Consider the following 27848-nt stretch of genomic DNA (forward strand, 5'->3'; position numbering starts at 1 on the left):
TAATTAATCCTTTCCCTAAATGTTGACATTGCATTACATGATTGGGATAATGGGTACTAAACTCAGTGGCTCAGGGTTGTTTTTCAATTATCATTTTGCAAAGATAAAGGAGAGGGAGTGCAGTGAGGTTCTCCAAAAATGCCTTCTGTTATGCCAAGGTAGTATTTTTCAATCCAACCCCTTCCATAACCTTCTTTTCTGGCATTTCTAATTCTTGGAAAACTACTGAATTCTACATGGTTATTGTAAAACATGACATTAAGGCAGGCTGCTGCTTATCCTCAAATCTGCTGGATTAGGGCTTGCAGGGTTTTCCAACTGTATGAGCACAGGTGAAATCTTGATAGTGAAGAAGGTTCCCTGAGCAGTCTGTCTGTCAGCAGTGGAATGGAGTCAGCTTTTTATTACTTGGAGCACTGAAAGTAATTCAATGAATTAACAGAAAACCCCAATTACATCAAATTGCTATGGCAGATATTTGGACTGAAAGTGCAGTGTAATAAACTCATATTCATATCAAAGTGGCAAATCATGTGTAGTGTAGGGCTAATAATTAATTTTTTTGTATTTTTGGTGAGCTCATTTCTAAATGAGCTCAGTGATTTCACGGCAGTGTTCATTTTCCTCACCTGCAGTGCACTCCCTGTGTTATTAATGTCATTCATGAGCAGTACTGCACTAATGCCTCCAGGTGTCCACTGGCAGGTTCCTGTTATTAATGGTTTAGTGCATCAGGAAGCCTGGCATTGATACACACCTGGTAATTTTTTGTCATAACACAAGATACCTGTGTTTGTGCTCTCTTCTGTGAACATGTCAGCTCATTTCTCCTCTAAAGGGAATGGAGGGAGGATGTGAAATGAGGCACCTGAAGCATCTTCCATGCAACTTCTCTCCAGCTGAAATGTGCTCATGATGGGCAGTTTCTGCATTGCAAGCAGAATTCATTTGCTATTAATTTATTGAAAATGGCAGAATATTGCTGATCAGGGAGGAGAAGCCTCCATGTGTCTGTTTTTGTTGAATTGCTGTGGACAGCACTCCAGTTTGGTCCTAGCACTCCAAGGGTGAATTATGATTTGCTAGCTATTACCTTGACATGTTCAGCAGAATTCCCTGTTACAGCAATTAATAAGTGGACTATTATTGAGCCATATATGTTGATAATTAAGTGATGAGGTGACTGGATTTCAAGTTGCAAGTGTAACCAGTACAATTTACTGCTCACACTAAGCCTCACTAGTTATAGCCAAGGTAAGGAGTTTTTAATATTTGCTTGGATAAATCATCTTTTTTCTTGCCTGGGCAGTATTACCAGACAGCATTTCAGATTGTGGAGTAAAATAATTTAGTGACCTGCCCCTTTATGGTCATATACTGGGAAAGAATCTTACCTTAATGAACAGTACTCAGACCTGGGAACCATTTTGGGGTGAGGGGAAGCTGTTGTTGCTGTTGGTTTTTATTGGTGTATAACCAGAGTAAATGCACTGACACAGCAATGATGCTGGAGAGAGGGAAACGTTGCTTTTGAATGCTTATAGAATAGTCTTTAATTTCATAGTCTCTTTTCTTACTTATTTTTTAAGCCCTTGAAAGTTTTTATCTATTTCAGTAAATAATGGATCAGAACCTAGGAATGAAGCAGGGCTGTTATCAGTGAGAGCTCTGTCTCAGCTGTAGGATTTGGAAGATTAATTTTGCTGTGGAGAACAAATGCAGGAAGGGAAAGGGCTCTTGGGACAAGGCACCTGCCATGGGCTTGGTGTTTTGAATGCAAAGAGTGAGCACAAGAGGGTTTGTTCACAATGCTAATGCAAAATGTTTCAAGTAAAATTTGAGCTTACCCTTTATCTGAGTGTCTAGTTTGAGAAATCTAGGGCCTGATTTAGAATGTGCGTTGAGAAGAGGGAGTTTTGACAATGCTGCCAAATTCTAACAGGTCTTTCGAATGAGTGAATTGTCATTTTTCAGAGGCTTGTAATGCACAGATTTGGCTGGATAATCATAGGGACAGTGAATGACACATTTCTGTATTTCATACTCCTGCTCAGCAGAACTTGTATGCTTGTATTTCTCAAAGAAAGAGCTGCAGGAATTTCTGTGAGGACAGAATAGCAAATTTCATCCTGAATTTTCTTTTCTTAAAAAAAAAAACAAAAAAAACCAACCTCCATAATCTGTTTTATTCAAAACCCACACCGCTTTATCTCCAGGTCTGATTTAAGGATCATCTCTGTACCAAACCTCCTTTTGAATATTGAAGTTTAGAAAAGAGAAGGAGGTGAAAATAGGGCATTATGGAAGGAATTCAGCAGGCTCAGCTGCAGGAGTCCCACCCAGGGCACATGGAGAGTGCCATGACCAAAGCTGCAGGTGAGATCTGGGAACTGAGCTCAAATGTGGGAGCCCTGGTTACTGAGAATTTCAGACTTTCTGTGCTGGCAGGCACTGACCCCAAGAGAACACTGCATTGACCTGAGGCCATGGAGAAGGCTTCCAAAATGGAATGACAGAGCTGGGATTGTGGCTGTGGAGTTTGAATAGAAGTGTGTTATATCACAGGGTGGCAAACTCAGAGTTTAAGTGTTTAGAATACAGTAATATATATATAGCAAGATGGAGGATTTAGGGTGGGTGGTCCTTCTTCACCTTCTTCTCCATGGGTTTGGGTCGTTTTGTGTATTTGGATAAAAAAAGTCCACATTGGGGGCTACAGGTGGTTGGTTATTGGGTTAAAAGTAAAAATAATTTAGGTGTCATTTCTTAATTGGACAGCTTATCCTTAAAAGGCCTTGTAGAGAGGGAGATACAGCTCCATTTTTAGTTTTTAGAGTGAAGTGCTGTAGAACTCAGGGTTTGTGAGACTGTAACATGGATAAGAACTAACAAACATCTGAGTCTGAACAAGAAATACCATCTCACACATTTAATCCTGACCTTGACAGAGAAGAAGCAAAGAATGCACATGGTGGTGATCCTGTGTGAGGAAGGACCCCTGTCAGGGCTGGGACCTCCCTGAAAAAACAGAGATAATGAAAGCAGCTGGAAAAATCCCTGGGGAAAGAAGGAAGAATCCACACTCAAATCTACCAGTCCAGCACATCAGCACTGGGGGATTTCTTGCCTTCTGTTCTTTTGAAGTCTTCAGTGGGTTGTGATTCATCATGCTTTATGAAGAGGGTTTCACAGCATTAGCTCTGATTTCAGCGGGAAATGCTCATTTCTCTCTAAAGGAGCTGCCAAGTCAGGTACCTGGTGGGATTCAGTGTGACAAAAGCACTTCAGTCTGGAAATTGTAATAAATATTTAGAGCTATTTCTCCAGAGCTCCTTAGTATTGATAAAATGAACAAGTCTAATTAAGGGAATGTTTGTTGAGGCTGTGGTGACTCAGCCACTGGTGCAACAAGCAGAGCAACAGAGACATTTTCCTGCTTGGAAGGTGCTCCTGCTCTGGTTTTGTGGCATGTGTGACTGAGTTGGCACCATTTGGGCTGTCCCTCACCTGTGCACCTCCTGTTGCATCAAAAGCTTTTATCAGCCCTTTTTGAATTCCATTAACCTGCAGCCAGGGTTAAGTAGCAGTTACTTTTGTGACTGTTTTGAAAATGTCTAGCTCGTCGTGGACAGTTCTCCAGTGGCAGTTTGCCGTGCTCAGATAAGATAATTTTGGTTTGTTATTGAAATAAAAATGAGAATATCACCTGCAGTGCTTGCAGGGGTAGCACTGGTGCTGATCAAGGCATCTGCCCAGCTGCAGAATGTGCTGTGCAGTCCCAGCCCCTGCTGGTCTGAGTTTTGGAGTGAGTGGTAGCTGAACATCGCTCTTGACCTGGATTTCTGGGATAACCAACCCCAGGAGAACAGGCCTATGGAATTTTACATGGGTGTAATTGGTGGGTTTTATAGAAATGAGACTTCCTTTAAAAATCTCTACAGCTCAGCAGAGAGCACTCTGTCCATTCCTATAGGCTCATTCATGAGTTCCACAGAAATCTGTCGAATTTTGTAGTACTTCACCATTAACAAATAGTTTATGACCTCAGCTTACTCATTGTGCCATTCTCATTGGCAGAAAAACCTCTTTTACTGTGAGGGTGGCCAAATATACACAACAATATAAATATATACAAATATATTACAAATATTTACAACAATATAAAACTCTGTGCTGCAGCATTGCGCAGAGGCTGAGGTGATGGTTTACAGAGCCCCTTCAGGGAGGAGAAATTTTATCAAACAGGGGTGGTCTCAGCCATGAACACCCTGCACGGTGCCAGGATCTCAGCCACAACAGCGTGGCTTCTGCTGCCTTGCTTGGAAAAAGGCAATAATGAGGAAAAAGCTCCAAAATGATAAAGGAGAGGGAGTGAAGTGAGGGTCTCCAAAAATGCCTTCTGCTATGCCAAGGTAATGTTTTTCAATCAAACCTCTTCCATTTTTCCTTCTTTTCTGGCATTTCTAATTCTTGGGAAACTACTGAATTCTACAAGGTTATCGTAAAATTAAGGTTATGGTATTGAATTCTACATGGTTATTGTAACATTAAGGCAGGCTGCTGCTTATCCTCAAATCTGCTGGATTAGGGCTTGCAGGGTTTTCCAACTGTATGAACACAGGTGAAATCTTGGTAGTGAAGAAGGTTCCCTGAGTAGAGTCTGTCTGTCAGCAGTGGAATGGAGTCAGCTTTTTATTACTTGGAGCACTGAAAGTAATTCAATGAAATTAACAGAAAACCCCAATTATATTAAATTTCTACAGCAGACATTTGGACTGAAAGTGCAGGAAAACAGTAGGTAGCAGAAGGTAGGGGTAGGAGAAGTAGTTAGCACATGGATAATACAAGTTTTTGTCTAAGATGATGTCCTCTACAGAAGATTGCATCTGCCAGCAAGGAAGAATTGAGATAACTGTTCAGAAGCTTGGACCAGCTACAGATTTTTCCTTGCCCTTCCAGGAGCTTGCCCTTGTGTGGAAAAAGGTGGACATTGTGCCTTCTCCAGCTGATGTACTGGCCACCACACGTGCTGCTCTGCAGCAGAGCCAAGTCCACCTTTCTGTGAAGACCTGAGATTACCAAATACATTTTTCCCCCAAAAGCAGGGGGAGAGGCACTAGAGATTTTCCGAGAAGGTATGAGTCAAATACAAAAAGCAAGGTTTCCACTAAGTGGATACACCTGTGGGAAATAGGCTTTGCAGGTGTGACCAGATTGTGCAGAATTTTCTATAAACAGCATTATAAATTACAGTTTGGATTTAGATGTCTCTGTTGTAGCTGTGAGAAATCAGGAGCCTTTGGCACAAAAAATTCTGAAGCACTAGATTGTTCCATTAAAATCTATGGGCATCCTAAATTAAGCAGGTCAGCTCATTTCAGACTTAAATTTGTAACAACACACCTGAAAGCCTTTGCAGATTTGGAGGTCACCCACAAAACAAAACGACACAGAGTGTGGAACTTAAAAATCACAGAATCAGTACAGCAGCTAAGCTTGAAAACCAGGGTACCATGACAGGGATTTTGAATGTGGAGCGGGTTGGAGCTGCATTTTCAGAACTACTGAAGTGAAACAGAGATCTGAAACTGGCCATATCTGATTTTATTATTATGGGCTCAACTTTCATCTGTGATTAGACCAAAGAAAGATAGAGTTTTATAGTACAGCTCCAAACATGATCAGGGTTTGCATTCAAATTCATCCTTTCAACACCCCTCCCAATGGTTTAATTCAACTCACCTTGCATCCTGTGCAGTTCCGTGGAGGAAAAATCTGGCCTCACAGCTTCATTTTCACCATCCGTACACATAGAGGAATTATTCCACAGGGTTTCTAATTTACACTGGAAATATCCCTGTGTGGTTTGGCTGAGACCATTAGAAAGAAAGGTAGTGAAAAATTAAGTCTGAAATGAGCTGACCTGCTTAACTCTGAAACATTAGATTTATAAGCTCTGACAATGGAACAGTTAAATAAGACACAGTTTATTGTGTCAATCATTAATGAACTGTTTCTTAATGACTTCAGCGTGGGTCATTACAGGGTGATCCAGCAGCACATAAAAACTATCGTCAGCCAAACTGAGCAGGGAGGGCAGTAGATGTTACTGCTGCCTTGCAGCAAACGCTTCGCAGCACGCTGGCTCTGCTCAGCGCAGGCATTTTGTGATGCTGCTCACAGGGTTGTGCCCATAGCTCCTTCCAGCCTGCCCTGAAAGGGCTCCAAAGGTTTAGCTGAAGGTACAGTGCAGAAATGTGACAGATTAATTGGCACGTGAAGCACCTGTGTTCAGAGTTTTTTTGTTGTTTTGCGTCTGCCTGAAGTCGCTGTTTGCAGCGGCAGCGTGCGCTTACACGGACAGACTGTCCTGCTCTGGGTGCTCTCCTCCACACATCAGTGGTCTGCTGGATCAAAATCTAATCTTTATTGCTGGAACCCTGGCTGCTGAGGATTTCAGACTTTCTGTGCTGCCAGGCACTGACCCCCAAGAGAACACTGCATCGACCTGAGGCCGTGGAGAAGGCTTCCAAAATGGAATGACAGAGCTGGGATTGTGGCTGTGGAGTTTGAATAGAAGTGTGTAATACCACAGGGTGGAAAACTCAGAGTTTAAGTGTTTAGAATACAGTAATATATATATAGCAAGATGGAGGTTTTAGGGTGGAGGCTGGTCCTTCTTCTTCACCTTTTTCTCCATGGGTTTGGGTGGTTTGATGCAATTGATAAAAAAGTCCACATTGGGGGGCACGGGTGGTTGGTTATTGGGTTAAAAGTAAAAATAATTTAGGTGTCATTTCTTAATTGGACAGCTTATCCTTAAAAGGCCTTGTAGAGAGGGAGAGAGAGATAAGGCTCTATTTTGTAGCTTGGTGAAGTGCTGTAAGAACTCATGGTTTGTGAGACTGTAACATGGATAAGAACTAACAAACATCTGAGTCTGAACAAGAAATACCATCTCACACATTTAATCCTGACCTTGACAGAGAAGAAGCAAAGAATGCACATTTACTGATCCAGCACACTTGGCCTGGTTGGCGGTCTGCATTTTCATTGTCCTTTTCCTTGGCTTCCATTTCTCTTTCTGCCCTGCTGTCGTCCTTTGGACGTCAAGTGGTATCAAGGGTTTTGCAGCCTGCAGGTCTCCCAGCTCCAGGGGCAGGGAAGGAACCTCCCTCTGGTATTTTGCTTCCTGGTTTGACTTTCCTCAAGAGCCAAATGCTTTTTGACAAGATAAAATATGTCAGCTGTAATTCTTAAATCAACTGAAACATCGAATCAGTTGGTATTCACGAGCAAAATTACACGAATGGGCAGAAGAACTCCAGCAGATGACAGAGAAAACATGAAATAATGTTGGCCATCACATGCAATCCTGCAGCCTAATCAGGATGCCCTTTTCAAGCTGCACCAAGAACTTCTCCAGCTAGACTTACTTTGAAAGGGCTTCATAATTCTGTGGTGGATAAGGCAACATAATACCTAAGATTCATCAGGGTTTTACCTTGTGTATGTCTGAAAGGTTGCAATATATTAGAAATAAAATTCAGCTAAAATTTGCCAGTGAGAGGTGATGGCATTATTACTGGCCAGGACTGATTACCCTGCAGCCAGACACAGTGTGGATGCCTTGTCACAGCCTTGTCACTCTCTATCTCTTACAAACACATTCCTCTGCTGCTACAGCCCCACTGTGAGTTAGACCTGGCTGTCCCAGTCAATCTGCTGACCGGGTAAATATCCCTTGGACTCCCAAGCTGAGACCATCACCATAACTCTCCTTTTTCCCATTTTCCCCCCTCATTAGCTACTGTGCTGCTTCAGTTTCAGTCAGAGCTGGCTGAGTCACACCTGTCACTTGTGATTTACTTGTTCCAAACCCGAGATGAACTGTGAGCAGCAGGACAACTCGACTGGCAGGGCTGGGAGAAGAAGCATGGAAACTTTCAGTACTCTCAACAAAATGTTCTCTGGGAAGACTGGTCTAACTTGTTAACTGTTTCATGCAGCCCAAAATTACATTTTCCCCAGGTGATCCACATGTTATTTCACAGTATTTGCTGACTTAAGTGTGCGTGTGGGGATGAGGGCAATCCCTTTAGAGCTTCCGTAGAGCTTGAGAAATCCTTGACTGTACTTGTCTGTCTTTGCCTAGTGGTGGAAAATCTTTTTTCACCACAGCTGCATTTGGGTTGGTATCTTCTGGGAGTGAATCAGTACAAAACCCCAAATCTCCTTCTCCAGGGTATGCAAAAGTGGTGATTGTTTCTCACTTTGTTGGTGTGAAATGTCCTATAGACACTGCAGTCTGATTCAGTCTCAGTTACTCTGAGAGCTTAGCAGAGGATGTAGCAGTTACTCCTTACTGACAAAGGAAATCCTAATTTAATAATTAAATATTACTCGTAACATCCCTACCCATTAGTAGATACATTTACATGTTGATGCCAACTGTTTTTAGATTTTATTATAAGTAAAATAAATTGCAAGGAAATCTGATGCATTTAAATGAAAAGTGGAAAAATATGGCACATAAATTAGTGTTGTGCTGGAAGAGTAAGGAACTCCTAAGAAATTCTGTGCTGCAAATGCTTTATATAAAATTAAAAATCCAGTGCTGGAAGTGGAACAGGAAAAACGGATCGAACTTGGCCCTGCAAAATGAAGCTGAGCTGTGTTTAGTAATCCCACAAAACCACACTATAAGAACAGTGTGTTCTAGTCTTAGCTTAGGTTATTGCTTCTATTTAAATACTTGTACCATCGAATAGTGTAGCTGTTAAGTTTCCTGGCCTTATTTTGTGGTTTATTTTATACATGTATGTATTTGTTTTCAGTGTGGTCTTGCTGAGTGTGTCCCAGTTCTTGGAGACAGTGCATCCATTCAAAGCATTTCCTGAGTCCTAAACTTTGTCTAGGTCAGAAAAAATATTGTTGTGTCCTGTCTACTGCTTTTTTTGGGGGGATTAGCTTCACTAAAGATCCTCTGCCACTGGAAGAACGATCTCCAACACTTGCTGTTCTCATAGCTCACGAGCTGACAGGAGCAGTGCATCTTCTGGAGGTTAACTCAGAAGTTATCAGGAAACAGCATCTGGCTGGGATAGGCAGAGCCTGTTAAATCAGGCAAAATACAGATAGTGTGTGTGGAGGAAAAAAAATAAAATAAATTTGAATGTAATAGAGAGGGAGCCAGCAGAGCTGCTGTAAGATCTGCGCTGTGAAGAAGAACATGAAGCTGCAGATTTATTTCTGTTTGGACAGCATGACAAATTCACTGGATTCTCTGGACAAAAACCCCAGAGCTTCTCCTGCTGCCAGCATATGACGAGAAAGGTGCATTCATTATTATTATTATTATTATTTTTATTATGTCTGAGAGGGCATTACCTAATGCTGCTTCTGCACTTGTTGCCTGTAACAGTAATTTGGATAATGTAGAGAGGTTGGAAGAACGAGTCAGTGTTTGGTAACAGAACAAGCATTTTATTTATTGCTCCCAACTCCTGAGCCCTTCCACAGCTCACTTTCATCTTAGAGATGCATCTCCTGTGCTGTGACTAACAGGTTTCTCCATCCCACTGTGGATACGTGCCAGTGCACCACAGAATGCAGATTTCTGGCTGGATGGTGATTATGTTCTAGCCTGGGGACAGAAACAGAGCTATAAGTCCTTTGGGGAAGGCTGACAAAATGTAACCAATATCTAATCTTTGCATTACACAGCTGCTGATGGAGCTCTAGTGACACATCTACCAACTCACTTGCTGTTGCCTGTTAGGCAGCTTCCCACCCACCAGCTACCCTAGGTGTTAATCTGTGCTCCTGGGAAGCAGTAAAGTCTCTGATAGCACAACTTTTTGCCTTTAAAGCCTTCTCTTGCTGCAGATTTTTTTTCCCCCTGCACTGAATAGACGAATACAAATTTGTTCTACCTATTACCATGGTACTGTTCAGTGATGTACATACAGTTGGTAATTTTCAGACAATATTTGCCAGTAGGGAGGCTTTGTGAGTAGAAGGGCAGCCAAAACCAGCTCAGTGGTGTCATAAAACTTCCAGGATTCACTGGCTTTGCTTCCTTACTTACCACTTTGAAGTGATGCCTTGCAATCAAAGTGTTGTGGCAGAAAGGCTGAGAGCACGGGTGAATTATGGTTCCTTCTCTGTCTGAAGAGGAGCATGGTGCTGCACAACTGATCTTAGGGTTGGTGGGGTGGGTCCAGACTCATTTCTTTTCATTGCCATCTGCAAGGCTGGCTTGTGCTGAAAGGGCTGAAAATGCAAAGCTCTTCCCCCAGAATGGCTTACTCTATAAAAATACTTCCTTAGCCATGGGAAGAAGACATGAAGATCTGCATCTTCTTGACAGGGATGTTGACTCCATCTCTTGGTAGCAGCAAGTCAGTAAAATGTAACAATTCAGTAAAAATGGCATCGCAACAAACCCCCCAAAATAGCCATTTCAGGGTTGCTTTGAAAATGAAATCCAAAAAGGGTTTGTTTTCTTTACTTATTCAGTATTTATTTGTTTAAGGCCATAAAATAAATCATTGCAATGCTGGTTGGATCTTGCGTGCTGCAAAATGAATCCTTTTGTGTCTTCCAATACTAAATTATTACTCCCTTTCATCCAGAGCATGGAATATTGTTGCCTCAGTCACAGCATCAAAAGTTCAACTAAAAACTGATTTCTACAATTTCTGTGTGTTGCAGTTTCTATACCCTTTGGTTAAAATCAGTGAGGTTCATTATGGGAAGATCACTTCAAAGACCAAATTTACATTTTTTGACGATAGAAGTGTTCTGAGCACAGACCTAGGCTGTTAATCCCATCAGGACAGACCTCCTATAACCTCCTGCAAATTTTAGATGCTTTGGGCAGATTCTTTTTTGGCTGATGGGAGCTTTGACTGTTTGCAGTGGATTTATACCAGCAGCTCTAAAGCTGTGTGTGATGAGAGTGAATTTCCTATAAGATGTGTTTACTTTGTGCCTTATTCAGTACCATGAGCTGTTTTCCAGGGAACTGCATGGAAGTGTTTGCTGTACTAACTGATCATCTGGGTCACTCTGGCAAACAGAAACCTTCAGGAATAAACAGATCAGTGTCTGAGTTTTGTGCTGCTGAATTTTTATGCATCAGTGTTTCTACAGTAACTTTGAAAACTAATTATTTTACAGATTTAGGATTTTTTTTGCCTCTCGTTTGGCGTGTCTCCCTAGCACAGCCCTGGCTGGAGAGGTCTCTAATCCACCAGGCAGTTAGCCTAGCTGGAGAACCCTCTCCTAATAAACCCCCAGTCCTCTCAGAAATACCTCACTCTTCTCCCTTAGGTACAGGTTTCCATGAGGGTGTATGCAAACCCCTGTATTCACCCCTGTATTCAAGTAATAAATGTGTAATCTGAGACACGTGCCAAGGAATGGCAATATTGGTGTGCTGTTACAGTGCACATGCAAGGAAATTGTGTCTCTTCTCAGTGGGATACTCATTTAAGTGTAGCTCTTTTCTTTCAGGTTTCCCGGGTTTTCTCCATTTTATGGAAGCACTTGTATACATTTTATATTAATCTGTGTATTTAATGCACACTAACATTTAATACTTAAAAGCATGGCATTTTGAATTAAAATAATTCAAATGAGGCAATGGTCTCATTTGAATTATTTTAATATTTACAGAAATTACTGAATTTCTGTAAATATTAAAATAATTCAAATGAGACCACTGCCTCTCACACGGTCAGTCTTTACACCTACTGCAAGTGGGGCACAAAAACATGAAGAGATTAAATACTGTCCAGAGGCTCACACAAGGAATTATTGTCCAAAGCTGAGTCCAAAATCCATTTCAGATTTGCAGGAATCTCTCACGCCATTCCCTTGGGTGCTGAGAATACAGGATACACAAAAGGAAAGTACCTTTGATCTCTCGATTTAACTACTACACACTTAATTAAAGCCTGTTTGTATTTCATAGAAAAGGTATCAGAGTTTTGATTTATGAGTCTCGGATTTGTAGGAGCTGGTGTAACAGGACGAGGTTTTATATTTGCAGAGGCGGTTGCAGTACTGAAGCCTTCTGTGACTTTGATGCAGGAAAGTGAATTTCTAAGACAGTTAAAACACACCTTTTGAAGTGGAATATAATTGCAGCATGTGCACTTTTAGCTGGCAACATGCAGGTGAATATCTGCTTGCTCTGACTAGCAAAATGCAAGCCAAGCTGCTGCCCTGAAAATCTTCATCTCACAGCCTGAGGGGAAAATCTGAATCTCTTCACATTCCGATTTGGCTTGTATTTTGCTAATGAATGTTTTAATAGTGTTTTTGATTTTTTTTTTTTTTTTGGTATTATGTCTGTGTATTTTGTGAAAGTGTCTACTTCTCTCTGAGAAAGACTAGGAGTTTTTTTAAGATTTTCTCACGTGCTCTGTCACCTGCTTTTTTAAGGCACATTCAGTGCAGTCCTTTCCATTAATAACAAATCCATCACCTAGTGTCAGAGAGCACTCTAGTTGTTTTTCAGCTTGCCAGTTTAATTCTAAATCTTTCTTCTTTTTTCACTGTTGTCCACCCAGTGAGGTGGGCTTTAGGGCTTCACTGTCGTGGTGTGTGCAGGAAGTGTTACTCCAGCTTGTGCTCCGGAATGATTTGGATAAAATGTGTGGGTGCGTAATTTCTGATCCCACTGCACCAGTTGTTTTCTCACACTTTCCCTGCCTGCACCACCCATGTGCTTCTTCTGGCCTGCCTGTCCCACCTGCTTTCCCCTTGCCCTTTGCCTGGGCACAGCCTCTTTTCCTGGGAATAGTAAAGGGACCACAGCCTCACTGGCCATGCCATCAGTGCTGCTCGAGTCCTGCAGCCAGGACTGGCTCCAAAGGAATCCCTCTTTGCTCTTCTTTTAGACATTTAAATAAGTTCCAAAGGGAAATCAGAAATTCTTCTCTGAAAATTAATACTTTCCAAGCAAGGCAATCACAAGTGACAGCATCATTAAAGTGCTAAATGATTGCAGCAGGACACAATGCACTTGCTTCCATGAGGAATATGTACTTCTTTAAGTGATTATGAGACAACATTGAAGTGGACAGGTCTTTTCTTGGCAAGCTTTGACCCTCAGTGGATTTACACTGATTTGTGACAGATAAAATCTGGCCAGTTTAACCTAGAGGGATTGACTAATACAGCAGCTTTGATCCTACCTCTCCTGATTTCAGTGGGTGGAGCAGAGGAGGCTCAATATTCAATTAAAAAAATTAAATCTCATCTGGTGGCTTCAAGACAATTATAAACACTGATTAAAATGAAGCTAATGGATATATAAAGTATTAGTAAGTCTGAATAGCTACTCACATTCTCACATATTCCAAATATGCTGTGGGCTTGCCTTATACTTGTTTACTTCACAAACACTTTGTGGTGATACTGAAATGAAAGAATTGCTTGGACACATGAAAGTCTTTTGAAGGGAGGGACACCAATCACACCTCCTGGTTTAAGGCTGAGTATGGGTATGAAAAATGAATCACACACATCAAGTCAGACTGCTCCAGGAAAGCACTGATTGCTGTAACTGTGGGCAAGAAACATGGCACATCAAAACCCACTCTGGAAATTAATAGCGTTTCCTAAAAATATGCCATTTGTCTCACTTTCTTCTGCAAAGAAATCATCTCTTACCCATTAATATTTCTGCTAAATGAGATATTTGTTGCATTCAACAGGAACAAAGGAAAATACAAACACTAATGGTTTTTGAATCACTTGATTTAGCTATTTTTAACCCCTTGCAATCAATAGCTGACTTTCCCCTAATTCAGCAGAAATGCTTACAACCTTCCCATGTAGCACCAACGTCACTGCAAAATCTGTGGAGCATATTGCTCTCCATATTTACAATTTTAGGGCTTCTTTTTCCCTTTTTTTTCCAAGGGATGCAAATCCTAGGATCATTTTCAATAAGGCTTTTGGTGTTTTGTAATTCATAGACTAAGAGTGAAAAAATTTTTCTTTGCTCTCTGTACAGATCTGGATAAATGTGAGTTTGTATATCCCTTCCCTGTGCCTTTTTCTTACTAGGGCTTAGGGTTTGTACATGTTCTTCTGATGCTTTTGTCCATAAAATGTATGCAAAACCTCTGATGGGGGTAAAAGGATGGAGGAAAAAAAGATCATCTCACAGACTCTTTTTTCTGTGTAATGATCTTTGTGCTTTTTAAACTCCCCTTGTTGGTGCCACTACTGAAATGGGGCTGATGAAGGGTTATAAGCAGGACCTGTAAGTGTTTATAGATGAGATGTTTTATTAGGAACAACTTGCAGAGCTGACAGAATTCCTGTTTCAGATGCACAATGCCTTCTGCATCTTTTAGATGTGAAAGAAGAACAGCAGCTTGCAAAGCTAGATGCATGAACACAGGTGCTCAGAGTAGAGTTAGACAGGTATGAATTAGAACATCTTGGATGACCTTACAAGAGAGAGAAAGAGGTGGATTGCTCTTTAAGACATGACAAATGTACAGGGTTTGAGTCCTTTCAGTTTCCTGATACCATGTTCTTAACAGATAAGTTATAAAGTCTATTTACATTTTCTTGTCTTGTTTTTCTTTAAAAGACAGTATAGAAAATGAATATTTAGCATCTGTTTTGGACTCTGACACCCCAAGAGCAATAGACTTGGAAAAATCAGTTTCTTGGGATTCCAACTTTATATCGAAAAGCAGCCAGGAATGGATGAATTTTGGCATTATTTTTCCTGTACCTCAGATGTCTTGATGTAAAAACTTTTTTTTTCTTTTCATTTTGGGAATGGCTGAGACATTTTTGTTAGGGACAGCATCCTCAGTGATAAACAGGAAACAGGAAATCATGACTGAAACATGGTGCAGGCAGCAAATATGGCAAATGTATGGTGTGAAGGGAATGATTAAAAAAAACATGAACTGACATCTTAATTCCTGATTGCTATCCAGTTCCTCTGCTGAATGAGGCAAGGATTTGGAGGAAAGGGTCTGCAATCAGAGGCTGTTGTAAGAGGAGCATTTTCTAATTTTGGAACACTTGACTTTCCAATTTGAGTAACGTTTATAACATCAGGTTTCAGTTTTTGATTAAATGGGATATTCAGCACTGTTGTACAATATCTTTGTCATGCCAGTAGAAATACCAGAAAAGGAGAACATGGCACTGAGCTGCTCAGACCCAGGGCTCTGTGTGAACACTCAGCCTTTGGTGTTGCATGTTTTGTCCTCTGACTTGCTGTGAGACCCTGGAGAAGTCACCCTGCCAGCTGTGTCAGATCCTGCACCAGCAAATAACAGAACTTTGCGATGGTAGTTCATACTTTGAAATATCGCTTGATGAAAGGGTCAGCTTGGTGTTGCATGTAGAGGAATACACTGCTGGATTAACCTCTGCTTCATTTTGCACACAACATGGTTATTGAGTTCACCACGCCGTGATTTTCTTCGTGAGTTATCACTACAGGATGTGTAAAAAAGAAAGGAACATTTATGTATGAATTATGAAACCATTTCTATTAGGATACTGGATTTTCACTCTTTTTTTTTAACGTACCTTAAATGTCACTGGTTTTGTTGTTTATGAGGATCACAATACATTTTTGCTGTATTTATCAGCGAAATCTTTTTTCAATACTGAAACAAAGTCTATTGCTGCTGTGTTCTAAAGCTGGGATTACAAGTTCAGTGTTTGACTGGAGAGGTTCCTTTGCCACAAAGTGCCTTGCTCTCCTTCAGGCTTCCTATATATTAAAATTATTGCCAGATAACATCAGATGTATTGTTGTGAGAAGCTATTCAGAATTACTAATATTTTATATATCCATTAATTTCATTTTAATCAATGTACCCATTTCATTTGTTTATAATTGTCTTGAAGCCACCAGATGAGATTTAAAATCAATTTTTATCAGTGAGGGGAAGGCTGTTGTTAGCAATCTGCTGTGTTTCAGAGTCTCGGGTTTTCCACAGAAAATCTGCCTGTGTTTGGCCTCTGAGTCTGGCAGGCCAGTAAATAAGAGGTAATCAAGGAAAATCTCTAAAGTTCATCTTGTTTTGACCTAATTGGCTGTCCATTTATAAGATAACTGGGGAAGGATGATGTGATAATAAATTACTCACTTGAGTTTCTTATTCACCATTAGTCTTCATGCTGATCTTGCTGATGGTTATAGGTGAAAAACCATGGGTGATGATGAGACAGATGGGGAGACTGTGAGGTGCTCAAAAGAATCCAGATTTATTGTGGAATATCTATGCTGGTATACTATTTTAGAAAGGCTACAATGATCGGGTTAATCATCACATAAACAAACTTACACATATTACAACATCTCTTGCTTGAAGAGTTTGATTTAATTTTCTTTTTCCGGTAAGTCAGTCTGATTGAATCTTCTTGCAGTCTTGATTTAATCCTCAAAATTCTGTTTGCTCTTGCCTAGGCATCCTGTTATCAAATCTCTTATGCTAACCAGGTCCAAAGTCCATCATCTGTCTTGTGTGTCCCAGTAAAACACCTCCTAGAAAGCTCCCACTTGTTTGGCATTTCCTTGCCTTTTCAGGATTTGTGTTGGGCGAGCTCAAGAGAAATGTGTTATGGAATATTGTGTAATGGATATCACAGTGCAAACTGTAAATCTGGAGAAGGTGTTTTCATGGTGCTCTGTTACAGGGAGGGCTGGTGAGATTGGTGTGAGAGTGGGGGTGTCTGGGGGCAGAAGGGATGGCAGAAAAAAGGGGCTGGAATGAAACATATCTCAGGACACACACAGTGAGGAAGGATTTACCCAGACTGAAACAAAGGACATGCTGCAAACAGGGAGTCACTGAGCTTTTCGTCAAAAGGTCTTCATCACACTCCTCTGGGCACGTGTGGGTGTCGAATTTTATCTTCATTTTCCGCCTTCGTCAGGGTTGGGATTAAATCGCGAGACGATATTTCGTGTTTGGACTCAGATGTTCATTAATTATTATCTATGTCACAGTCTCACAAACCATGAGTTCTATAGCACTTCACTCACAAGCTACAAAATGGCCCCATATCTATCTCAACAAGGCCTTTTAAGGATGAACTGTCCAGTTAAGAAATGACACCTAAATTATTTTTACTTTTAACCCAATAACCAACCACCCGTGCCCCCAGTGTGGACTTTTTTAGCCAATTACACAAAACCACCCAAACCCATGGAGAAGAAGGTGAAGAAGAAGAACCACCCACCCTAAAACCTCCATCTTGCTTTATGTATATTACTATATCCTAAAACCTTCAACTCTGTGTGATATTCCACACCTCTAACTTATTAGAAACTCTATGTGATATTACACACACTAAACTTAACTCTGTGATGTTACACACTTCTATTCAAACTCCACACCCACAATCCCAGTTCTGTCATTCCATTTTGGAAGCTTCTCCACGGCCTCAGGTCAATGCAGTGTTCTCTTGGGGGTCAGTGCCTGCCAGCACAGAAAGTCTGAAATTCTCAGCAACATGTGGGAGCGTGGGCTGGAGGATGTGAGTGAGTGAAAGGAGTTTTGTTTTAAGATAAAACCATCTTGCAAGTAGGCTGCCCCGCAGCCTCGTGGGCAGCTGTGCCAGGCCGTGGTGGCTGAGCCTGGTCCCTGTGTTCGTGGTGTCCCCGAGGTGCCAGCACGGCTGGGAGAGCACGGCGTTTGTCGCACCTGGGGCTGTGTCCTGGAGAAGGAATTATTGGGAGTGGATGTGAGAGGGAGTGTTCCAAAGGTTTGGCAGGGGTTCAGCAGTGGGTGTGAGTCACTGTTCCAGCATTTTGTAAGTATTTTTAGCATTTACTCCTTATCTTTTCTCATTCTACGACAAAGAAATGCACTCAGCTCCAGCTGTCCCTTTTGCCTTCAGCAGAGCTGCTGTGGAGAGGTGGGGTCTTGGGAATGGGACCTGTCTGGTCTCTGTGTTTGGGAGAGGAGGGCAGTGACCACTCCTCAGCCCCACAGCTCTTCAGTTCCTCTGTCGTGCTCAGAAAAACCTTTGAGATCTTTCCCACCTCTCTCCAACCATCACATGGAAATGTGAGGTGCAGCTGCTGAAGGACCAAGCTGTAGTTCCTCCAGAGTTCCTGGGAGTCAGGCTGGAGGAACGAGCTGAAGTGCCTGAAAAGAGCTGGTGTGGTCCATGTGTGGTTCTTTTGAAGGAAGGAGAATCAGGGCAAACTCCAGCATCACAGAGATTTAAGAATTTTCATCCTCTCCTCTCTGGAGGCGAGAAGACCTGCTCTGTTGAAGTGTAGTCCAGGAATAAAAGGGTTATAATAATAACCTAGGGTTATTCTGATGTCAAATCACCATTCCACCTCACCTCACTTCTGAAGTTTTTATAAGTTTCTATAACTACAAATTAAAAACGTGAAAAAATAATATTTAAAAGAGTAAGCCATATTTTTTGTATATTTAGCTCAATCAAGCATGAAACAGACCATCCCTGCGCCACAAGGTGTATTTGATGCCATGACTGAGAGCTTCAGGCTGCCTGCCTGAAAAGTGGCTGATGCTGCTACATTTTAAACTTCCAGTGACATTTGAGCACCTCTGGGGTCGTTGGTCTAAGCACAGAAAACAGTTGAATTTCCCATTTTTGTTTGGATTAGTACAGTGGAAACTCTTCCTGGCATTGTAAAAAACACCTGTGCCCTGCTGCAGGGTCGCTCTGGAGGCAAAAGGCAGAGGGGCTGCCCTTGTAATGCTGACAGTTCAGATTTTTGCAACCCCTTCACCCCAGGGTTTTGTGGGTTACTTTGGCCTTAATTTGCTGAGAAAAATGTAAACCGTGGCCAAGATGTATTTCTGCTTCAGAGAGGAATGTTCTCAGGCCTTTGAGTGTGCACAACAGTCACTCACTGTGTCCAAAATGAAACTGTTTCTCTCCAGAAAAGCAGTTTCTGGAGTATTGTATTTTGCCAATACAAGTGGCAGATGATTTTTTAAACTGCTTTTAATTTGCCAAGGAACCATGAAGATGTATTAATTATGGTGGGAAAACAATCTTACTCTTGCCTCATGAGTTGGTGGGCTTTATGCCTGGTAAACTGAAAAGAAAGAACCAAGTTTTAACAATTTTCTTTTTAATTTTTGATATGCTTTACTTATTTTCCTGATTTTTTTTTGAGGAATTTGAGGTGGTTTTCTTAGGATGTATCAATTTGCAGTTGTCTTGGACCCGCAGTAAGATATGCAAGAAATGTGTGAATTACATTTGTCTTTTGAGTAAGTTACAAAAAATTGTACTGCCATTTAGGGGAAAATACAGTACTGTAGTTGGTATCACTTTGCTCTTTGACTGATAGTAGCTTTTGATGAGCAAACAATAACTGGCAGGTGATAAATATAAATGTATTTTACCTTCTCAGTACCTAGAGGTTAGACCTGTGGATTTTCTTGGTCTTGAATCAGAGCAAAGTTTGGCTCGTGGCTCTTACAGTTCCCTTTGATGTCGTTTTGGTGTGCTTGTTCTGTGGCACTCTGCTGTGGGGTGTTCTGTAGAAGCAGGTGTGTGAGCATAAATGACTCATTTAATGCAGATTTTTACCATCCTGTGGCTACTTATGTGGCTTGAAAAATAAAATAATGGTTATTAACTAATTGGAAAAGTGTGTTTTCTCTGTGCCCTGGGACTGTGGATGGTAAAGAAAATCCCTCACACAGAAAATCTTTTTAATAATAACCTACTAAACCTATTAGTGAGCTTCATTGAGGCAAGAAGGTGAGTTGCCCCCTGAGGAGGATTCACCTCCAGCTTATCCACTGCCATAATTAGCTGCCTTGTTGTAAATGTTTGCTGCAGAATTGTTGAGGGCAGGGCTGTAAATCAGGAGAGGCAGGTGCTGGGGCTGCTCTTCCAAGGTGACAGCAGCACTGCTCCGAGCTGCTGGGCTGGGAATGTCTGCCATGAAGTTCCTCCCTGGGCCACAGTCTCCCCTTCTCCCCCCAAATCAACGACCTGGTTTTAGTAAAGGCTGGGTTTTCTGCTGGATTGAAGACATCAGGTCGTGTGGACCAGACCTGGGGTAAAGGCGAGGTTTTATTGGTGTGACCTGATTTTCCTCACTGTTTTCTCTCCAGGTTTCTGGCAGATTGACCCCTGCTGGGGGTGTGGGGCCCATAGGTTTTGGCCAACCTGACAGCTCACTGAAGGGCTTCTGTGGCTGCTTTAGGAGCATATGTAATATTTCAGGCTGGAAAAGTGTCTGTCCTAGAGGAGAAATTCGTTTTGCAGCATGAATGAGCAGGGAAAAAATGGTCACTGCAGGGTGAAGCAGATGCTGTGGCACGGCTGGGCTGCACAGGGACAGGGGAAAAGAGCTCCAAAATGTTTCTCTCTAGAGCCATGTGAATTGTCCAGCTGTGACTTCACTCATGGCACAGGATTGGTTTTAATCAAAACCTGTGCTGGGGAGCAGAGAGATGAGAGCACACCGCAGAAAACAAGGAGAAACCCTCCTAAAGCTGGCGGAATGAGCAGAGCTGACTGCTGCAGGGGGCAGTGCTGTTTGGGCTCCTTCAGGGAAACATTCCAGAGGGCTGGATGTGCATGGAGGGCTCTCTCCTTGTCATGGAAAGAAGACAATATTTTTTGCCAGGGTAAAGTAATTATCTTATTAAGTTAGGAAAAAAAAAAAGTGTTTGGATAGGTAGGCAGGGGAATTGTCCCCTTTCCCCTGCTGAATCCTCAGCAAGCTTGGCCATGGCCACTGAAACCAGCTCAGGACTTGGCACGAGCTCCAAACTCAGGGATGGATCCAAACTCAAGCCAGGATGATGCAAGGTCATGTGGGGTCAGCAGAGTGAAAACAAATCCTGTCCTGTTTGTGTTCCAGCTGTAACTCCTTTTTTCTTGAGTGAGATCCTGAGAGGCATTTCTTCATCTTGCTGGCATTTGAAGAATTTAGCAAAATGTGTGTTTTATGCCCTCTCTATTGGTGCTGTGATATTTTAATGAGCAGCCCCTGGGAGTTGGTACTGTGACATTAGTTCTGGGTGAATACTTGGTAAGATCTTGCCCCTCTGTGTGTGGAAAAGGTTGTTCTGGTCTCATTGGAAATGCAGCAAATTTGTTACATTACTGACAGAAAAAAAAATATTTGTTTTCTCTCAGCTTTTTGAAGAATGATCTGCTTTTATTTCTGGTGTACAAACAAATCTGTTTTCATGGTTTGTGGTTTTTTAATAAATTGTATCTGGAATGAGCATCCCAGTCAGAGAGTTTAGATATAGAAATAAGTGTTTGCCCTTCTGTGAGGGAAGGAGGGAGGGGTGAAGAGAAGATGCTTTTAAAGATTTTTTTTTTTTTTTTTTACTTCTCATTATCCTGCTCTGCTTTTATGGTTTTAGTGGTTGCCTGGCCACATTCCTTGGCAGCTCCAGAGCAGGAGGCTTGTCACCTCTCTGGGTGACATTCATTATTTACATTAAGATTACTTATTCTATAAGCAGGTCTAAAACCAGAATGCTTTATTTGAAAATGAAAATTTCCATTAAAAATTCTTTCCTGTTTTCTTCATCTGGATTGGAATAATTCTCTGAGTTTTTTTCTGCCTTTATTTTAATTCTAGTACCATTTAGACCAGCATGTGCTTGGAAATCAGGTGTATTTATTTTCACAAAGTGGCACTCAGTGTTAAATTTCACCTTTCTTAAAAATACTGTTGTCTACTAAAAGTAGCAATGTACCCAAGACTTTTTTTTTTTGTTTTGTTTTGTTTTAGGGTAAAAAACCCCATAAAATCACCTTGAAAAGAAGAGGTGATTTTAAATCATAACTTTTTATATCAAAAATTTTTATAAAATTTTATACGTAAATAAATTCTTATACCTAAGTTTTTAGGTATACAAATTTTTATACCTAGAATTTATTTGGAATTTACTTTTAATTTTTGAGAGGGCAGATCACCGAGGACAGATGTCCAGACTCTGCATGAAAATGTTGATTGCTGTGTGCCTGGCAGCTTGTAAATGCCAAGTGCTTATTAGATGTTTATGAAATTATTTTCAGGCACTTCAGCTGATGAGCAGCTTGCAAACTGAGCCTCTTTTTTGAGAAAAATATATATATGTGTGTGTGTGTTTGTGCATGTACATAAAACCCAAAAAGAATTTCCAAAGCCCCTAGAACTGTGGGAAATCTCTGAGGATCTTTCATATTGTGTTAAAGTGTTTATGTATTTCAGAAGATTAAGACCAAGCTACCATGTAAATCTTTAATGCATAGAATTTTAAATTACTGTTTAGTGAACTCATTGTAGAGGGATGGTGAGAAGAAACCCCACAGGAATATTGTTAATTTTAGCTTCCTCTCCTTATATTTTCATTTTCTTAGAAGTTAATGTGTCTCTGCTCAGCAACAAACAGCTGAAATGCATGCATTTGGGGGTCTTAGTTTGGGGACAGGAATCACAAATTTAGGTGTCTTTGTAAATGATTATTGAAATTTTTGGTCAGTGGGTAATGAGCAGATACACAGCTCAGGAGAACAGCTTGCTCCGTTTTGGTGACTGAGTCTGGAATTTAGTCCACCAAGTTTGTAAATGTTGCTATAAATAAATAAAGATTTATTTATACTGCAGAAGAGGCAAGCTTTGGGCAGTTTCCCTCTGACATGTCACACAACACTGTCACTCTGTGTCCCAGCTTGGTCCCTACAAGCTTTGGGAATATGAGAGGAAGGAAGGAGAGGAGGCTGGCTGGGCACAGAATTCAGTGATGTTTCTGTACAACCTCCTCCTTCCCACAGAGAGAATAAATATCTTCATGGAAAACACTGCACAGACCTACACATCCTTCCTGAGGGAACATGAGTCAGGAATTGTGGGTGAACGTGGAGATGGGATTTGCCCCAGCAGGGAAATGATTTACACAAGAGTGGGTTTGGGAGAAGTGTCCGAACCACTGCTCCAAATTTGTGCCTTGGTGGGGTTTGTGGTTCAGAGCAGCTTTCCTTGGATGCCTGGCAGGCAAAGCTGGCTCTGAAACCCTTCTAAAGAGAACAGAGAAAGTAAAAAGGGAAAATCAGAGGCCACAGGAAAATAAGGTTTGGGTGCTCAGTTAAGAAGATACTCAGTGTTTTGGATAGAAACTTCTTGGAGGTGCTTTGACTCACCTGGATGTTGATGAGGTTGCCTTGCAGTTTACCTAAGCAACTCTTTCTATATTATTCAATATATAATAAAAAAAAAAATCAAAAGAAACATTATTAATTATCTACCTAAAAATGCAATGGTGCTTTTTCCCCCGTCATTTCTTAAAAAATAAATGGCTTGTCTGCAGAGAATCCTGCTTGCTAAATTGTAAGGTAGTTTGTAGCCAAGCAGCAGGTCACTGATCACTGAACACAGATTCTTCCTCTGCCTGTTTTTCCAAGGGAGTGGTATTATCTTAAGGATATTTGTCTAAATGGTGTGCTTTGTTTTGGCATTACATCTTGCAAGCAGGCAGCCACATTATTCTCAGCATTGGTGCAAACCTTACCCCATGATTTATTTGTCTCTGCTTGGAGAGACCACATTTTCCTGGAGAAACAGGAAACAGTGGGCCAGCAAGGACTCATTTTGTGGTTAAATCACTGGTGGCTCTTCCTCCAAATCCCTCGGCAAACGTGGCTTGGCTCAGGTCAGCTCAGAGTCTGAATCAGTGCAGAATGCCTGAGCTCTTACAGAAGACTAAATATACCAATATATTTTTAACCTTGGAGCCCTTTGCCACACTGAGGGCAACCACTGGAAGATGTTTTTTTACCTCCCAAATGTTGTTTTCACTTAGGTGGCTGTGGTAGCTCTTGGATAAGTGGAGTGCAATACCTCGAGGCACATTGTGTGGTACCAAGTGCAGTGTGACAGTGTGACTAATGTGCATCCACAATTAAATAAAGTTCCTGGAGATTTAGTTTTTCATGTGATAGTGCCAAGACGTTTCAAAGACTTTGATGTTGACAGTTGCAGTAATTGCACTGCGTCCATTCTGGTGTTCTGGTAAATTAGGTTTCCTGAATTTGCCTTAGCAGAGGCGCAGCCTCCCATTTTAACCTGTGGTCTGTAATCTACTGAATTTTGATCTACTGAGTATCAGATTTAAATTGTGATTTATTTTTTTTTTCTGACTAGAGTACTTGCAGGTATGTAGTACACTTCATTACTGATTCTTCACATGTCTCATTTCATACCTACCTGAGAATGAAGGTGATTAACAGAATAGCTTACAAAAAGGCTTACCAAAAAAAGGGTGGGGGGGGGGGGGGAAGCTACAGACAGGAATTTAAATGAAAATTAATTTATTTCCCATTGGAATTCAGAAAGTAAGGATTATCCATTTCCTTTGCTTTTACACCTCTTCTGACTGGGTGTGCTGCTGGGTGATTTCCCAGAAATCTCATTTCTACTTTCCTTTTCTCAATAGCCTTGAGCCCCTGGGAAAGCTGGGCACCAAAAGTAAGGAGAAAAAATACAAGAAAAAGGGTCATAATAATAACAAAATAGAAACAATTGCTGATTTCTGGAATATTTTTATGGCATTTTAAAAAAAATAACCCAAATTTTCCAGAGGTCTCTGGATCTGAATGCTGAAGCAGCAGGTGTGATTCATCCCTGCCCTGCTGCTCTTGCAGCTGTGAAAAGCAGGATCAAAATGCTGCCAGATCAACAGATGAGCCTTTATTCTTAGAAGGGATAGGTTTTAAAAACAGGAGCCAAGATATTTTAGCACTTTCAGTCCCTTCCTTGGATGAGATGGTATTAAGTGACTGCAGTTAAGATGAGCTTTACTAAAACTCAAGTGGTTCAGTAGATTCAGGGAAATGGGGATTAGATTTGCCATGTGTGCAGTAGGTTGGAATGTATTTATGTAAATAACTAAAAAAAAAAAAGAAAAAAGTTGACTGAGGAGAAAGCTGGCTGTATTTGCATTTAAAGAGCTCTCTCCTAAACAAATGGAACCGATGTTTGTGCAAATGCTTGTGCTGCTGTGCAAGGCCTTGCTGAGGAGATAAGAGAATTGTGCTTTCATGGTAGAGCACAAGTCACACACAGGGAGCCAGAGTTTAGTCCCAGCCTGGCTCACCCTGCAGTGTGGGCTCCCTTTCTAATCCACTGGTGTAGCATTGTTTCTTTGTGATGGGGATAAATGCGTGGCATTAATTTTTTAGCTTCTAGCTAAATTTTGCACTGCCAATGAACCATCTTATTTCATAACAGTGCAGCCTCATTGTGATAGCTGCCAGCTGAGGTCCTGTGATTGATGCTATTAAGTCATGTAATATACTGCCTTCTGTTGTCAAAATGTATTTTTGTTATTGTCAGCATTTTAATGTTTCTAGGCAGAGTTTTAAATAACTGACGCAGTAAAAGAAGCTTTTGGTTGAGAAATATGGTGCCCCGTGGTTGGCAGGAAGGGGATGTGACTGAAACATATTTATGACTTCGAAATGACAACTTCTGAGATGACAAATCTTTGCAGAAAATTGCTGTTATTTAGTTTTTTAATTGGAATTCTGGGAACATTCCTCGTACTCTTTTGAGCACCACCTGCTAATGAAAAAGCAGTAGCCAGTGAAGAATGAAATTAATTGTTAGTCTTTTCTTAAGATTCAGATCGCTTTTGGTAAAACCATGAAAAAGAAATTAATGGGAAAGCCAACAAGACAAATCTCTAGACTATGACCAGAATTTGCATTCTCCTTTCTACCCTTTCCTGCAGATGGAGCATTTGGCTCCAGCTTAAGGTAATTCGGAGTAGCACCAGTCTTTGAGCCCAGATGTTGAGGTAGGGGCTCTTGTGTGTCACTCTCCTTGTGGGGCCACAGGAGTCTCCAGCTGGGTGAGCTGGAAGAGTGATGTTCACCATGTTACAGAGGTGCAAAGGAGCACTTTGGGCTTTCCTTCTGCTGCTCAGCTCTGATCTGGTCATAGCCTACTGTGAAACCAGAAGCTGTCTTGATTTTTCAGCTTTCTTCCCCCACAGCTCTCAGCTGCTTTGCTTTGCTCTTCCAAGGCAGCCCCTTTGGCACTCTGCAAGCCAGACTTTCTCTGTGGCTAACTTTGCCCCAGGGACCTCTAATTCTTTGTGAACTCCTGATCCACACTCCTGCCTGGGACCCTGGGAGAGTGGCAGAAGGACAGGAAAGCAGATAGAGCTGCAATAGGCGTGGTGTGAGAGCTGCTGGGGAGCAGGGCAGGTCCCACAGCTCATGTTCCTCTAGGGGCTTGCAGGGGAGGACCCTGGAGGAAAAGGTGGCAAAGAAGCACCCTTCACTGGGAGAATTTAAAAAATCATGAGGTAGATGAACCCGAGGCAAATAAATATTTGAAAAAAAAGATTTAGATACTTTTTTTCCTGCTGGTGAAATTGTCATGGGCATCTTCTGATCTTTTCATGTTCTGCATCCACGCTGTAACTCCTTACTGTACCCACAGCTTTAATTCATGGCTCACCCATGAAGTCACCAGCTTTCTGTGCCAGTGTCCTGATTGATGTCAGAAAGGCAGCAACCTTTGCATGGAATTTTCTGCCCATGAGTGTGGTGTGTCACCTCTGTGTTTGCACTCACCGTTCCCGAGGTGTTTTCCTGACATCCAGGCCAGTAAATCTCGACAGTGAGGAAGAGCATGTGTTGAAAGAGTACCTGAAGTGCCATCAGTCTGACTTGAGAAATTCACTGATGTTCTGCCCTGGTTTCTGCAATATGTCACATGTCAGGAAGGTTATGGGAAGAAGCTTTCACCTTCTGCATCTGATCTTCCTGGAGCAAAGCCTTGGATGGTCAGGGTTACTTTTTCATGGCATCAAGTACTTGGATCTTAGTGCTGATCCTTTCATTGATTAAACACTTAACTGAGTAAAATGAGTAATAAATGGCTGCGTGACCTGAAAGTTTTAGCACCTTCTTCCTTCGTGCCTTTTCTCTTTGTATATCTTTATTTAATTTTTAAGAAATATCCCGTGTTCTTTAGTTTCCCCTGGTTATTCCTACCTCATTTGAATGAGCTCATTTAAATAACAGTACCAGCATAGAGCAGATTAATGGAAAACCTTCTTAAATACTATATAGTGCATGTGTTTGACAGTGTAGCAGTAAAGCTCCTCAAATCCTGGTTAGGCTGAGGGCTTTAAAATCCAGATATTCAGTTATACTGACATGAATGCAAAATGTTTCCACAGTGTGTGTACAGAGGAAAAGCCTGTCTGAGGATGGCATCGTCTTTCTCTTTTTGTTAGAAGTGACTATGCATGTCCCTAAAGATTAACTGAGTGGCTGGGAAGAAATTAGGGTCTGCTTTTGTTGGAGGCTGTTTTTAGAAATAGCTCCCAGAAATTTTTGGAGAACAGAACCTTCTGAAACTTTAACAAAAAGAGCAGCAATCAAGTGACAAGAAATATTGTGGCAGTACCCAAAGTGGGTCACCGAGATGGGCTTTTTGGGGGGTTAGTTCTGAGTCAAGCTAGAAGTTAGGAAGATGGGGTTCAGCTGGGGATCCAGGAGGGAAGATTTTCAGTTTTTGTCCTACCACAGCCATGTTTGCCATTCAGTGAGATGCAGTGGGATGGAGCATGTGAGTTCCATGAGCAAGCACAAGAAGGCAGCCAAGAAACTCATATTACTGTGGAGGGAAAAATGCATTTTATTTGGTTTTGTTTTGAACTTTTCAGAGGGAATCTTTTACTTACTGTCTATTCAAAAGCCTCAAATCTCTCTCCAGTACCTTGGAGATTTAAATTAGGAGACCCACCAACTTGTGCACTGCTTTTCACCATCTGGAAATGGCATCATCTTTTCTTTCTAATAATGCCCTTTCTTCCAGGCAG

The 27848-nt window shown here is 41.4% G+C and overlaps 1 protein-coding gene across 1 annotated transcript in view; it reads left to right on the forward strand.

Annotated features, from left to right (window-relative positions):
• The first annotated feature begins 2300 nt into the window (after positions 1-2300).
• Positions 2301-27848, forward strand: part of KIAA1549L (KIAA1549 like) — a 104126-nt gene continuing 78578 nt past the window's right edge. The window contains exon 1 of the mRNA XM_041469383.1: positions 2301-2376. Coding sequence (XP_041325317.1) covers positions 2301-2376 — 76 coding nt within the window. The remainder of the gene's footprint in view (positions 2377-27848) is intronic.

This window comes from Pyrgilauda ruficollis, unplaced genomic scaffold (assembly GCF_017590135.1).
Source record: "Pyrgilauda ruficollis isolate IOZ18807 unplaced genomic scaffold, ASM1759013v1 scaffold230, whole genome shotgun sequence".
NCBI classification, from domain to species: domain Eukaryota; kingdom Metazoa; phylum Chordata; class Aves; order Passeriformes; family Passeridae; genus Pyrgilauda; species Pyrgilauda ruficollis.